Source organism: Lepidochelys kempii, chromosome 2 (assembly GCF_965140265.1).
Source record: "Lepidochelys kempii isolate rLepKem1 chromosome 2, rLepKem1.hap2, whole genome shotgun sequence".
In the NCBI taxonomy this organism is placed as follows: domain Eukaryota; kingdom Metazoa; phylum Chordata; order Testudines; family Cheloniidae; genus Lepidochelys; species Lepidochelys kempii.
The window spans coordinates 10,397,992-10,413,235 of NC_133257.1; the positions used below are offsets into that span (position 1 = coordinate 10,397,992).

The following is a 15,244-nucleotide window of genomic DNA, read 5'->3' on the forward strand; positions in this document are numbered from 1 at the left end:
GTGGGAAAGTTGACCGTTGGAGTCACGTTGATGGAAGTGTGCAGGACCATTTATCGCATCCTGCTCCGAAAGACCGTGATTCTGGGCAATGTGTGTGACATTGTGGATGGCTTCCTTAACTGTGGAGGGATGATAAATGGCACGCACATTCCAATTCTGGCACCAGACCACCGAGCTACCGATTACATTAATTGCAAGGGGTATTTCTCAGTGGGTTCTCCAGGCACTTGTGGATCACTGTAGGCATTTCAGACATTAACACAGGCTAGTCTGGAAAGGTGCATGACTCACACATTTTTCAGAGCACTGGGCTGTTCAAGAAGCTGCAAGCAGGGACTTTCTTCCTGGACCAGAAGATCACCGTGGGGGAAGTCAAAATGCCCATGGTGATCCTCTGAGACCCTGCCTACCCCTTAATGCTGTGGCTTATGAAGCCATACACGGGGCAACTTGACAGCAGCAAGAAGCAGTTCAACAGGGGTAGGGATAGCTCAGTGGTTTGAGCATTGGCCTGCTAAACCCAGGGTTGTGAGTTCAATCCTTGAGGGGGCCATTTAGGGATCAGGGCAAAAATTGGGGATTGGTCCTGCTTTGAGCAGGGGGTTGGACTAGATGACCTCCTGAGGTCCCTTCCAACCCTGATATTCTATGATTCTAAAAGGCTGAGCAAGTGCAGAACGGCTGTTGAGTGAGCATTTGGCCATTTAAAGGCCTGCTGGCGATGCCTGTATGGGAAGCTGGACCTTGCCAATGACAATATTCCTATGCTTATAGCCGTGTGCTGTATGTGCCATAATATTTGTGAAGGGAAGGGTGAAAGCTTCACTTAGGACTGGACCACAGAGGCTCAGCGCCTGGAGGCTGAGTTTGAACAGCCAGAGACCAGGGCTATTAGAGGGGCACAGCACGGGGCCATAAGGATCAGGGATGCCTTGAGGTAACAATTTGAAGCTGAAAGCCACTAATATTTGTTGCTATGCTCGGGATTGCAGTGCTTGTAATGCTAGGAGGTGATTGGTGCACATGATGCAAGAAGGGGGCTTAACGTTATTGGATATTGCTTTGCAGTGCTTTTTGCTTTCACTTAATAGAATAAAGATTGCTGTCAAACCAACACAATTCTTTTAGTAAAAGACAACAGTCGGAGGAGAGAGTCAAATGAAAACATTCATCAGCAGGGTGGGGGATGGAGGAAAGGAAGGTCTCCAGAGGAGGGGTCCCGGGACAGCTACAGATTTGTATATGTCCAGGGATCATACCCAACCTTCACCTTTGGAGTACAGTGCAGTGGGTACTGTACTTCAGCAGGGCCAAACTGCAGAGGGATGGGTGTTGAGTGCAGTGGGTAGTGGGAGTCCACAGTGCTGGACTGTGAGGAGGGAGGAGTGGAATGCAATGCTGTGGGTAGAGAGGGGTGCCAGGAGGTTGATAAATGTGTTGGCGGTGTGTGTGGGGGGGTGCATGGGAAAGAGTTTTGCGACAGCAGCTGCAGGGGAGGGCAGGCACAGAGCTGCTTGGTTTGAAGAGCTAGTATCACCTGGAGCATGTCCACTTGGCACTCCATAACATTCAAGAGCTGCTCTGTGGCTTCTTTCTGGTGTGTTGTGTTCTCCTTTCAGTCCCTCTTCTCGCTGTCCTGCCACTCCTTCAGTTCCTGTTTCTTGGTGGCAGAGTGCATCATAGCCTCATGGAGAAAGTCCTCCTTAGTTCTTCTTGGCTGCTTTCTAATTCTGCAGTTTCTCCACCAATAACAAAGAGGGAAGCTGGGCTCCCAAAGTCCTCTCTGTGAAGTTTTAAATGCAACATTGTACAGAAGCAGTATTTGTTTGCAACACAGACAACACTGGTTCAGTGCTTTAAAACACAGCCAGTATTCATACACCTGTCACTAACTGGCTGACCCCAGGCAAGCACACATGAGCCACAAGATCCACAAAATGGTGAGTAGCTGTAGGGGCAGGGTAAATCAGTCTTCCCAGACCCTGCTGTACACTGGGCACATGGTTCTTTGGGAGAGCCAGCACTGTAGGAGCGGCTTGATAATCATTCCTGTCCCCATACTTTCCACAGGATGTGATCATTATGGAAGATATCTCGCTGCTGAGGGTGAGCAGGAAGTCAAGGGAGGGTCGTCTTCAAGACTGCTGCTTCTGCCCTGGCCCCATGCGGCTCGCCTGTGTGCAGCAATGGTGCCCCCTGTGATGGCAAAGTGGCGTGGGAAAGTTACCGTTAATGGGGCAAGAAACAAAGCAGCTCTGTCAAGGAACCTATGGCAGCAGATTGCCCAGTATCTCCACGAGAGTTTCCTGGAGCTCTGTGAGGGAGAGTCCTGTGAAGTGAGGGAGTCTATCAAGAGCCTGTTCCGCTGCTCAGACTAAGCATGCCGTGGGAGAGAAGCCTGCTTTCTGCAACCCTCCTGCCCCCAGCAACTTGCTTCAGCAATTCCCAAAATCAGATCTACTTATCAGGGGCCTCTTCTCCTGTTTGCGCTTTGCCAAGATCCGACTGCTGTGACTGGCTAGGTTCCTCTGGGATAGAAAAGAGCTCCTGACTGCATGCATCTCTGGCCTCCAAGTCATCCTCTGTCTCTGGTTCCCATTCCCCCTCTTCATCCGAGATTTCCTACTCCTGACTTGGAGTTGACTCCTGGCACGTGAGCCAACGAAGTATCCAGAGGGCGTCTTTGCAGTGGAGGTGGGGTCGCCACCAAGTATTGCGTCCAGCTCTTTGTGGGCACAGCACCGGAGTGGCTGTTTGCCTCCCGTGCCTTGTGGTAGGCATTCCGTAGCTCCTTCATTTTTACCCTACACTGCAATGTGTCCTGGTCATGGCCGCTTTCTATAATGCATTGTGAAATCTGTCCTTAGGTGGTATAATTCCTATGGCTGGAGCGCAGCTGGGACTGCACAGCCTCCTCTCCCCAAATGCTGATGAGGTCCAGCAGCTTGGCATTGCTCCAAGTGGGCGATCGCCTGGTGAATGGAGCAGGCATGGCCACCTGGAAAGATGCGCCGAGACCACTGCACGCATCACTGAGCAAACAGGAAGGGGACTTCCAAATTTGCAAAGGAATGTACAGGGTGGGGATGATTGGTCACCTGAGGGCAGGGCAGTAGAGTTCAAACCAATGACCAGAGAGGTGAGAACAGGCATTTTGGGACACCACCTGGAGGCCAGTTACGGTGCTGTAATCGTCCTGGTGTCGACACTGGCACTGCACCGCAGCGCTGTCGCCCCGGCACAGAAAGCTCTACGCTCTCATGGCGGTGTTTTTACAACGCTACAACTGCGTGGTTTCTGCACACTAAGTGGCTTGGCAGTGTGTATACCTCGGGAATTACAGCGCAGAAAGCTGCTTTACTGTGCAGAAACTTGCCAGGGTAGACAAGGCCTCAGAGTATCCTGATTGGCACTTCTTTTCTTCCTTTTCTCCCCACATGGGTTCCATTGCCCTTTTCGCAAAGGGAAAGGGTAAGTCAGACATCATGGGACTTGTTTTTTGGCTCTCCTTTTGCAGTCTCTGATCCAATCCCATCATGCCTTGGAGGTCAAAAGGCTTCCTGCTGCCACTTATTCCTTTTTTTTTTAAACTTCTCAGAACCTCTGACTGAGATAGGAACCCAGGAGGTTACATAAGCAACACAAAAGCAGTTGTTTCCCAGTATAATCAATGATCTGAATGATTCTTCAGCATTACAGATGGTTTTATATAGTCACTGTGTTCTTTTGTAGAACAAAGAGGCCAGCTAAATGTTAGGGTTGCTAGGCATCCAGTTTTTGACCGGAATGCCCGGTCGAAAAGGGACCCTAGCGGTGCTGGCCATTATACTAAATTGAAAATGCACCGTTAAGTGAAGGGGTTGACTGCCCACACTTATCTGAGTTCCCTTTCTCTTCGTCAGGCTCATCCATGCTTGCTTGATGGGACTGGCTAGACTGCCGCGGAGTCTCAAACAGATCCTGATTCACATCAGAGGTGGAGTCCTCTGCTGTGTCTTCTCCTCCTCCTTGTTGTTCATGGCAGGGTCTCTGTCTCAGGCTCCTCTATTCCGGACAGGAGTGCATCTAGTGCATGGAGCCAAAGCGGTTGTTTGGGCAGTTGCACGCAACAAGAGTAAGCTACTAGTTGTACTGATTTCAGGATAGGGGAGTGTTATAAACTTTTCAAGACAGAATGGTCCTTGTATAGTGTCAAGCCCAGTGGGGTCTTCCTACCTGATTTATATCTCCGAGGGGTTACTGCAGCTCAAAGAATATTTTGACTAGTCAGTAATTTGGGGTTTGATTAGAGCTCCTCACTTTCTAAATGGATTTGGGGGAAAGGCATAGGAAGGTGAAGATGTATGCAAAACTCATTTCAAGTTGTATAAATAGGACTAATTCTAATTTTTTTTTAAGTGCTAGGCTTCAAAACAATGAAAAACAATTTTGTTTTGCTGTGGACTAAAACTTAATGAGCAGTTAATTTTCTTTGCGAAACTTAGGAGAACATTGTATGTAGAACTGATCTCAATATATTGTGTAATTCTTTTCTTATAAATTACTTGGGATATGTTAAGGAAATGAATATGTTTATGTAAAATATTATGTGTAGTTTGCGCCATATCTGATGATGGGTTCCTGTTTGCTTGACATCACAAAAAATTTCTGTGGAATTTAATAGTGGATGATTTAGCTATAGAAGAATCAGGAGGGACAAATACATGGTTAAGTGTAAAAGGTCCTGTTTTATACACATAATAGAAAGTAAATACAGTAACTCCTCACTTAAAGTCGTCCCGGTTAACGTTGTTTCATTGTTACGTTGCTGATCAATTAGGGGTGCTCGTTCAAAGTTATGCAATGTTCCCTTATGTCATTTGGCAGCCTCCTGCTTTGTCCACTGGTTGCAGGAAGAGCAGCCTGTTGCAGCTAGCTGGTGGGGGCTTGGAACCAGGGTGGTCCTGCAGCCCCCCTATCAGTTCCCCGCTCCCCCAAGTTCCCTGTGCAACAGCCACCCAGCAGGCTATCAATTGCCAGCAATTCAGCTGTCCCTCCCCCCACTGCCATGTGCTGCTCCTGCCCTCTTCCTTGGAGCTGCTCCCCGAGCCTCCTGCTTGATGTGCAGGGGGGAGGGGGAGGAAGAGGTGGGCTAATGTCAGGGTGTCCCCCTGCTCCTGCACCCCGCTTACCCCATCTTCCATAGAGCAGGGGACACACATGAGAGGGCTCAGAATGGTGGGAGCTTCCTGGCAGCAGCTGCGATCTCAGCTTGCTGATCTACTTAACAAGGCAGTGTACTTAAGAGTGGGGTCAGTGCACTAAAAGGGGTAACATGCATCACACTCTCGCGCGCGCACACACACACACACACACACGGTGTGTGTCTCTCTTTGCCATGCTGTCTCCCTTCCCTCCATTAGTGCTTCCTTGTAGAGTGTGAGGCTACATTAACAATGAGTTAACCCTTGAGAGCTCAGCCAATTGCTAGTTCATAATTTAGAAGTAAAGCATTCCCTGGGAAATATCCCACCCTCTGACTTCATCACCTCAACCAAGCTTCACCATCATCCTTGCGTACCAGTATTAAACTGTTTGTTTATAACTTATACACTCTGTGAGTGTGTGTGTGTGTGTGTTGGTTGAAGAAAATTTCCCTGGAACCTAAGCCCCCCATTTACATTAATTCTTATGGGGAAATTGGATTTGCTTAACATTGTTTCACTTAGTCGCATTTTTCAGGAACGTAACTACAATGTTAAGTGAGGTGTTACTGTATAGAAACTGTTTCTGCAGTAAATAGAAGATATTTTTTCAGAATTCTGTGTGATGTGTCTGACTATCTTTATACAGAGTTTGAAAACTAAGCAAAGTCTGACACCCTTTCCTTCTCTGCCCTTTCCTCTTTCTATTCATATTCCCAGATACATTTAGGAAAAAAGTTCATTTTCTTATGTGTTAAGTGATTGGTTCATTATCTTCAGTGTTCATAGTTCAGCATCTAGGTAATTTGTATTCCTTTTTTTGCCTTCCAACCTCTGAATGGATTCATGAGAAGGCAGCATTTTTTCTACCATTTTTCTTTTCCCTTCCTTTTACCTCTGTCTCTCCCTCTTCTGTTTTAGAAACAAAATGATAATGCAGGATCCAAATTACTAATATAACACGTGTGGAGTTTCATAAAAAAAATAATAATAAAAAAAAGCGCCAGTACATTATACAATAAAATAGTGGAAAATCATATCCCTTTCCTACCATGTTCACAAATACCTGCTTTCAGGCCTCTTTCTATGTTTTTAATGCAAGAGCTGTTACATAGGGAATACAGCTTTCTGTACTGTTTCAGTGTTGTTGATGGCATCTGCTGTTACAGGAGAAACACAGAATCCTGCATTTAGGTAATTAATCATGAGCCAAATGGTTGTTTGCAAACACTCAAAAATTTGTTTTGAAATGGCTGTAATTACATAAGTGTCAAAATAACTGAACAGGTATAGTTAGCTACCTTTCAAAGTGTTTGTGACCCATCATTGTTATAATATGCTTTATATAAAAATAAGTAATCCAAATTGTATAAGTTAGGTTTGTTTCAATTAAAATTGACTTGATACTTGATATTCAAGTTACCTGCTTTCATGCCTTTTTAATTAAACAACAGAAGCAAAACTTGTCCTCATTGTCTGTTTTCAAATTAGGACCATATGTAATTTTTAAAATAAATTTTTTCTATAGTTTTAACACAAAATACCATTGAAATCAATTATTTTTTCTTTTTCTATGTGGATATTGTAATTGACTGATTATCTATAGTGATAGTTGACTCTGAGCATCATTATGTGAACAAATTAGATAAACTGTTCTTGAGTCCTTTGTGTGTATATAGAATCAGTAGGTAAGTTGTAATAATTGTTCTGGCTGTTTTGAAAATGGAGAACCTACAGAGAAAACTACATGTAAATTGAAGTTTGAAAAACTATTAAATATGTGCAGCAAAAAGTCTGTAATTTCTCTAATAAGCAATTAATTAGTCTACTGATCATTTTTACGAAGCATTACTACTGGTACGGTTTTTACTTTGTAAACTTTTGTTTAAGTAGGACTTAGTCAGAATGCAGTTGCTGTTGTGTGTTAACATGACACATTTTAGCCTATGCAGTGGGGCCCAATGTATATGTATGGGCTTTAAAAGAGCAAAGGAAATTAAATAAAAATGATGGCATTACAGTACGGTCATGCGTCTGACATAAATACCAAAGCAAGTAAAATATAAGTTACGGCAACTTCATTGTTAACTGAACCTGTTTTCCCTTGGTGTTGCAACTCAGTTGAGATCTTATTCTCTTTTAGAAAAGAAAGATGTAACACAAAGCTTAGAAAACTACACATCAAAATGTCCTGGCACGATGGAGTTCATCACACTTCCAGAAGGTTTGAGGTTACCCCCTGTGCCATTCACTAAGCTGCCTATTGTAAGGTAAGATTATATAAAATGTTGCATTGCAAATGTCTGTATTTAACATTTAAAACTTGTCAAAACTTGTAGTATGAAAATTAGAATAGATAGGCATCAGATCTTATCAACCTGCATAATTGGTTGTCCAGAATGACATTGAAACGTGTTAAATTTGGATTTCTGAGATAAAATTACAGAAGCAAAAACTCTGTTCCTTTAGAATGGTTGAGCCAAATGAGACTCTTTGAGTGGAGCAGAATTTTCCCTTGTCTTTAAATTATATCAGAATCTTCTGAAAATCAAAGTTAAAAATAACCATTGACCCAAGAAAAGTTACGTATTTTAAGATGGGATTTTCAGAGGTTTAAGGGAGTTAGACACCTAACTCCTATTGACTTACAGTAGGTTGCCTAACTCCGTTAAGCCTCCTGAGATGTCTTAGCCCACATTATTTACATATGTGGTACATAACTCCAAAGTCCTTTCATTAAGTAATTTGCCATCTAATTTGACATATGAAGGTACTGGAGTGGGAGCAAATGTCATCGGAGAGCAATAATGGAAAAGAAGGCAAAGGAAGATCTTTGTTTTTTCCAAAAAAGAACTTTAGCAGGGAAGGCAAATGCCCACCAGAAAAATACAGTAGATACCACTGTGAACAATGCTCAAAGTAGACTCCAGTTCAGCGTGGAGTGTCACTATGAATTTCAATATGCAGGACTTTTGGTACTAAGAAAAGAGAGTAGTAATGTTTGTAGAGTGAAAATTAACGAGATAGAGAATAAAAACAAACAGTCTTTATAATCTAGATAGTTGGTTTATGCAACCTTACTGAAGTGGTGTGCTGAGTTTTCATTTATTCAATCTAATTTAAGGTTTCGCGTACCAGTAATACATTTTACTGTTTTTAGAAGGTCTCTTTCTATAAGTCTTTAATATATAACTAAACTATTGTTGTATGTAAAGTAAATAAGGTTTTTAAAATGTTTAAGAAGCTTCATTTAAAATTAAATTAAAATGCAGAGCCCCCCCGGACTGGTGGCCAGGCCCCGGGCAGCGTGAGTACCATTGAAAATCAGCTCGCGCGCTGCCTTTGGCACGCGTGCCATAGGTTGCCTACCCCTGATATAACCGTTTCACTACTGTTACCATCATCTTTCGATCCTACTATTTGTTACTTACTAATTGAAGATAAGATTCAACAAATAAGTTTTCTAGGGCAAGGGACCATGTTCAACTGTGTGTGTAAAGCATCTAGTGCAGTTGGTCCCCATTCTGGTTGTAGCCTTCTAGCTCTACCATAATGTAAATATCTAGTTTTCCAGCATAATGTGAAAAATAATTACTTACTTTGAATAAATTGTTTGTCAGCATAAACTTGATAGCCTGGTGTTCTAGAATGTAACCATTTCTTTCTTACTTAAGATGGCTTCAGAAATCCCTGTTTATAAAACATATCACTTTTATGAAATCATAATCCTTTAATTAACTAAGCTTCAAGTATACCACTTTTAAGAATGTAAATTAACCTAGGAAATATATTTGCAAAACCCTTTCTAATACTTGAAATAAGTGATTAACTAAATTAACTTATTTATCAATGAGCCCCAAGGGGAACTTATTCATTTAGGTAAAACACACAGTTATTTTGAGCAAGGGTTGTTGGTATAGGAAAAAACACAGCAAGCCTTTTTCCTCATTAAATTGCCTCTGCAGATCTCCATTCTCAGAAGGGCGTACTGTGGCTCACAAGTAATGGAAACACTGAATTATAACCATTATGAAGGACCCAAACTTGGACTGGAGATCTGAATGTTCCAAGCATCAGTAAATTAACACTTGCATTTAGCTGTCCCCAGTTCTTCTCTTCTTGCCTGTCAAAATGGTCATGGAATCACAGTCCTTAGTTGTTATCCTGTTTCTTCGCAAATTGTAGTTGTGGAGTAAGGAATTCAGGATAACATTTAGATTTTTTTACTATTGATTAGCATTTGGTTAGCTTTAGAACAAAATTAGCAATCTTGACGAACATTTAGATTTTTAAAGAAGTGCGCCTTGCAGTAGCTTATTGACCAACATGTACAGTGCTTGAAGAGCCTGTAGTGACAGGCTTTTGCTTCAGAGTTGCTTGCTTTGTGTTAAATTTATTGCCTGGACTAGGAGGGAATGTGAAACTTATCCACATAGGGGAAGCTTTAGTTACTTGACCTCTTAAAGAAGCACCAGTGAATTTAGTTCCGAAATGTCAAATCCTAAATGGAAGGCCCAGATCTTTGCTTTTATCTTATCCTTTAAAGACATTGTCAAAGTTGATGAGTCTTATTTGGTGTACCAAGAGTCCACTGTTCCTCTCCTTTCTATACTGGGGATTGAGTCAAAGCATTTAAACCCAGGGATTATGGGAAACAATGATCTAAGCAGGGAAAGAGGACAAGGTCTTTCTCCCCTCAGTAACTACTCCTACAGACTGGTTCTTCAAGTGTTTGCACATGTCCATTCTACGGTAGGGGTAGTGTGTGCCTTGTGTACAACAGTCAGAAATTTCTCCCGCAACAGTACACTTTCAAGGTACAATGAGCACTCTCTGCTGCCTTGTGCTACTACATGGAGGTAGAAAGGGTGGAACCACCGCCGGCCCCTCTCAGCTCCTTCCTACTTCCATTGTCAGTTGTTGGAGCTGCTATTCTGTGCAAGTCTTACCCTCTTTAGTGTATGTAGTACCTGTTGTGTTGGTTTTTAGTCTAGTTTACTGTATTTGTACATAGTTTAGATATAAGAGTATGTTCAGATTAATATTTTGTAGAGTGGGGTCATCGGTTCCCGTTTGGGTACCAGTACAGGTATTGGATCCATGCCCCATTCTCTTGGCTTCAAGTCTTGTCACTCATGTAACAAGTCTCTGCCAGTCAGTGACCCACACCCCAGCCAACTTAGGTGTCTGGGGGAGGCGCATGTGAGTGACAAATGTCTCATTTGTTGGGGTATTCAAGCCCTGATCAAAGAAGGACAGGCCAGCCAAATTCAAGTATCTGCTTATGGAGTCTGCACTTGGCCTGCCCTTGGCGCCTTCCTTCTCCTAGCTGGCACCGAGCATGTTCTGAATCTGTTAGGAGTGCTCCCCTAATCTGACTGGGTCAAGAAGCAAATTGTCATTGCTGGTACTCAAGAAGAGACAACATAAGTCTTCTAACGATTTGATACTGGGGTCTTTGAAATCTGAGGTGAAAGCACTGATTGAAGGCCAGGACATTGAGGTGCACTCGAAGAGGCATTCCCAGGCGCAGTCCTTAAGCCAGGAAGGATTGCTGACTTCAGAGTGCAGGAATGTGTCTGTTTAGACTGATCCCTGAAGTGCTGATGCAGCTTTCAGTACTGCAGAACTGTTACCAAATTTGCCCGTTACTTTGGGGAATGCTCATTTATTAGGGTTACTCTTCGGGGTGGCATGTTTCTGTAATTCTATCAATGTACTTCTTGTGTGACATGTGTTTTCATCTGGAGCTCTACTTCTCCCTTATGCAAGTCCCCTCCCAATGGAACTATACTGCAGGACCTAGATTCCCCAGGGCTGGGTTCCTCCAGCCCCAGAATCAGATGAACACACACATGCACACTAACAGAGCAAGTCTGAGTGGATCGGGTGACTCAACACTCTGAAGCTGACCCCCTTATATGTCCCTGTACTTAATGGGCTGGGTCAAGCAGCACTTTCAAGCTGCCACCCTTATATGCCCCTGGGCTCAATAGGCTGGGCCAAGCAGTACTTTCAGCTGCCACCCCTATATGCCACGGGTTCAGCACGTCCCTGTTCCCACTTTCATATTACAACTGTACTGGTAGTAACCCACTTAATGAGCAAACCCCACAGTATTTTTGGGCGCTACAGGGATCTTTAGCTTAGGTAAAAGAAGCGTTGCTGCAGAGTAAATGGGGAAGCTAAAAACACAAGAGTGAAGTTCAGAGAGGGAGAGAGAAGCAACCAGCTTAACCATAAAAGTTATTTATTGAATAATACTAATAACTACACAAGGAGGGCTAAACAAACATAACAGTTACATTATTAAAGGTTAATACCTGAGGTAGAAAGGAAAACAGAGAGGGGGGAGGGATCTCACCCACTCCCTGTGGCCTGAACTGTCAGGGTTCCCAGGTGATGATGGTAGCTCAGGGTCTTGAGTGCTGGAGACGGGCAGAGCCCCCAGCACGATCAGTCAGGAGATGGAGTCCCAGTGGAACTGAGGCAGAGTTTGGGTCCATGCATCAGAACACTTGGGCATAGGTAGGGGTTTTTGTAGAGAAACAACAGTGGTTCAAGGGAGAACACTAGATTTGTTTATGGGTAAACTGATGACTCAAGGGTTTTCTCTAGGCAATCGGAGATGATCATTCTTGGCTATGGGTGGTGTTTTCTTCCAGGGAGCTTACAGTGCAATTAGGCTGCTTCAGTATTTTGGATATCAATCAAGAATTCATTACTAGAATTGGTCTAATAACTGCTGAGCTGGGTGTGTGCAGGCCTAGGTTCATTAACATCTGGGGCAGAGATCCCCCCCCACCCCTGGAGCTGGGGCTGGGAGCGGGACCACAGCTCTGGAAGGGGGAGGGGATATGAGGACAGAGATAAGGGGACTGAGACTAGGGCCACAGCTGGGGATGGGGGTGGGGCCAGGAGCGGAGCTTCAGCCAGGGGCTGGAGTCAGCAGCTGGGGCCCTGGGCACCCCACAGTTGAGGAACTTCTGTACTAGGGTAGCTCTTCCTATTAATGAGGCTATTCTGGAGCCAGTCAAGGCTTTATGGCAGGCCCTGATTTCCATGCTTCCCACTGCAAAAAGGGTGGAAGCATTCAAACATTTTCATAACCATCCTCCTCTGGGCTCCATGGTAGTCTCTGCTGCTAATGAAAGAGAGACAGGGACACCAGGGATCTACACCAAAAGGGAAAAAAGCAAAGCCACAACTTGTCCTGAAGGTGGCTTTGCATGCCAGGTGGTGTTTGAGATTTAGCCTGAACCAGTGGAGGTGGTGGTGGTGTCTGAATCCATGTCTCTGGCCTGGTAGGATGAAGGTGGCCCAGGGGTTCCAGGGGATGGTGAGAGATGGTGGGCATGATGATAATGCTCGCTACAGTAGTTGTTGGCAGACATGCTGCTTCTGCCAATTTTTCCTCAAAGTATTTTCTTTTAAAGAACTCCAAAAGAGTGTGTTGGGAGAAAGTCTGTCCTCTCATTATTTTGTCCGCCAATAGGCCTAGTTCCTGACCCACAATTTTGATCGACTGATTTGATTCCATGCTTTTCATGTTTACCAAGCATGATCTTAATGCAGTCCTTAAGTTATATCAGGAGGCCTTTTTGTTTGAACTAATTCAATCTTTCTGTGTTGCTTTTTAGAGACTAGGTGGGTGAGGTAATGTTTTTTTTATTGGACTCTCTTCTATTGGTGAAAGAGACAAGCTTTCAAGTTAGAGAGCTTTTCTTCAGTTCTGGAAAAGGTATTCACTGGGCTGGTCAACAATGGGAATTTACATGTGTCTCTTGGGGAGTGAAAAATCCACACCCCTGAGAGATGTAGCTATGCTGACCTGACCCCCGGTGTGGACAATGCTAGGTTGATAGAGGGATTCTTCTGTTGACCCAGCTACCTCTTCTCAGGGAGGTGGATTACCTACGCCAATGGGAGAATCTCAGTGTCTACACTGAAGCGCTACGGTGGTGCATGAGTAGACATACCAGAATGTAACAACTAAATACAAGATGCAACAGATTGTTTAGAGTAAGTAGTTAACACACATTCTAAGAGACGATTCAAGGTGAACTGGCCCATTAACACCTCTCCAGCAATAGGATAAAAAAGGGCATTAGTGGGTTACAGATTGTTGTAATAAACCATAAAGCCAGTGTCTCCTTCAATTCCATAATTTTTAGTGTCTAGGAAAATTATGAATTTAAGCTCCCAAGCTTGTTTTTAAAGTTATTGTGCAGGTTTCCTTTGAGGATGAGGACTGAGAGGTCAGATAGTGAACACTGTTGGGTCCATTGGTGATATGGTGTGTTTGTTTTTGATCTTTTTTCCTGTGAGACTTAATCTGAGAGTATAGTGATAGTCTTGTTTCACCCACATAGTTATTTGGGCATTTAGTGCACTGGATGAGGTATACCACATGTTGTAATAGGCATGTGTATGACGCGTGGGCCTTGAAAGGTGTGTTTGGGGGGGGGTATTGATCATCTTTTCCCATCAACATTTGTTATAGGTTATTGTGACATCTTATGAACTTTCACTCACCTTTTACTGTTGAGCACATAATCAGGGTAAATTTGTAGTCCCTAGTTGTCACAATAGCAGTTCTATCCAAGTTCTAGCTGGGCCCAAAAACTGTGTGCTAACTGCAAGCAAAGCTGCTCGTTGGTCAGTGCTTATTGCTGAAAACTTTAGACTCCCCCTTCAGAGGCTTGGCTTGTGGCGCTTAGAGAGTCCATCATCAGTGCTTAGCTATCTAAATTTCATGCATTTTAAATCACTGGACTTACTAATCTTTGTCTGGGTCACTTTCTTAAAGAAATGATGATCCTCTACATCTTTTCTTTGGTACCTTTTCCTCATTATACTTCTCTAATTTTATACTTGTTTGCAATTTTGCCTCTGAAATGCTATTTGGTTTTCTTTCAGACCCTTGGTTTACTTTATTTCTTTTTCCCCCCCATTATAGACACCATATTCATTATAAAAATGTAAGGAGTAATCAGTATTTGCAAACAATTTCCTTAAAGTAAAAATAACCAGTTTAAAAATGCTGTTTACATTTTTATTTAACAGATCTGTGAAACTCTTGAATCTCCCCATCAGTCTTCGGCCACAGAAAATGAAAAGTTTGTTGGGTCAGAACATATCAACCAAAAGTCCCTTCATATACTCTCCAATTATTCCACACAATCGTGGAGAAGAGCGAAGTAAGAAAATAGGTAAGAATATGGTCCAAGCTTTCTTGTAACTGCTGCTTCATGCCTTGACTCCATATACAGATCAGGAATTTAAGGAATTACTCAAAAAAGCACAATACTTTGGGATAAAGTTTTCAGTGGAGAAGAAATGTTAACTGATTTCAACTTATTTTCTTATCCGTAGGTGATTTTTCAAGCAAATCAATAAGCACTCAACCTAATAATCTTGTTAGGGGAAATGAATTAGATAAAAAAGCTGTTTTTAGATCTTGAATTATGTCACAAATACTCTTATGTAGTGTAGTTGTAGCTGTGTCAGTCCCAGGATATTAGAGAGACGGGTGGGTGAGGTAATATCTTTTATTGGACCAGCTTCTGTTGGTGAGAGAGACAAGCTTTTGAGTTTATACAGAGAATGTCAGGTCTCTTCTACATATTTGGAGTTGTATGTAGTGGTCAGAGGGTTATAGGTGGTGAGACCTCTGGGGATGTGTGACATTACTCAGGATACAATTTGGACTGATGGACAGGTTTGTCCCCTCAATTCTACAACCTGGGGTGCCTTTTACACTGTGTTGCTATGAGAGCAACCACTCCTTGTCTGCTCACCCACAGCCTCCTGCATGTAAATCACTCCCAGCTATATAGTATGAGTGCTATAGCCAGGCACTTTGAATTACACTGCAGGGCAACATCTGCAAATTCCAAATCCCAGACTTTCTACCAGAAATGTGTGTGACTTGTACTGCCCAGCACCCTTCTAAACAATGCAAACTCATATCAAGTATGTATCTCATTAATAGAAAATGATATGCACAAATCCTGTTATCTCAAATGGAGTTTCCCAAATGCTTCAGTCCAAATACATTG

At 43.2% G+C, this 15,244-nt stretch overlaps 1 protein-coding gene across 3 annotated transcripts in view; it reads left to right on the forward strand.

The window, feature by feature from the left end:
* The window catches only part of TRAPPC9 (trafficking protein particle complex subunit 9), an 829,667-nt gene that overhangs the window by 76,537 nt on the left and 737,886 nt on the right, over positions 1-15,244 (forward strand). For all 3 annotated transcript variants that reach the window (XM_073330054.1, XM_073330052.1, XM_073330055.1), the window contains exons 10-11: positions 7,327-7,453; positions 14,250-14,395. In XM_073330054.1, coding sequence (XP_073186155.1) covers positions 7,327-7,453; positions 14,250-14,395 — 273 coding nt within the window. The remainder of the gene's footprint in view (positions 1-7,326; positions 7,454-14,249; positions 14,396-15,244) is intronic.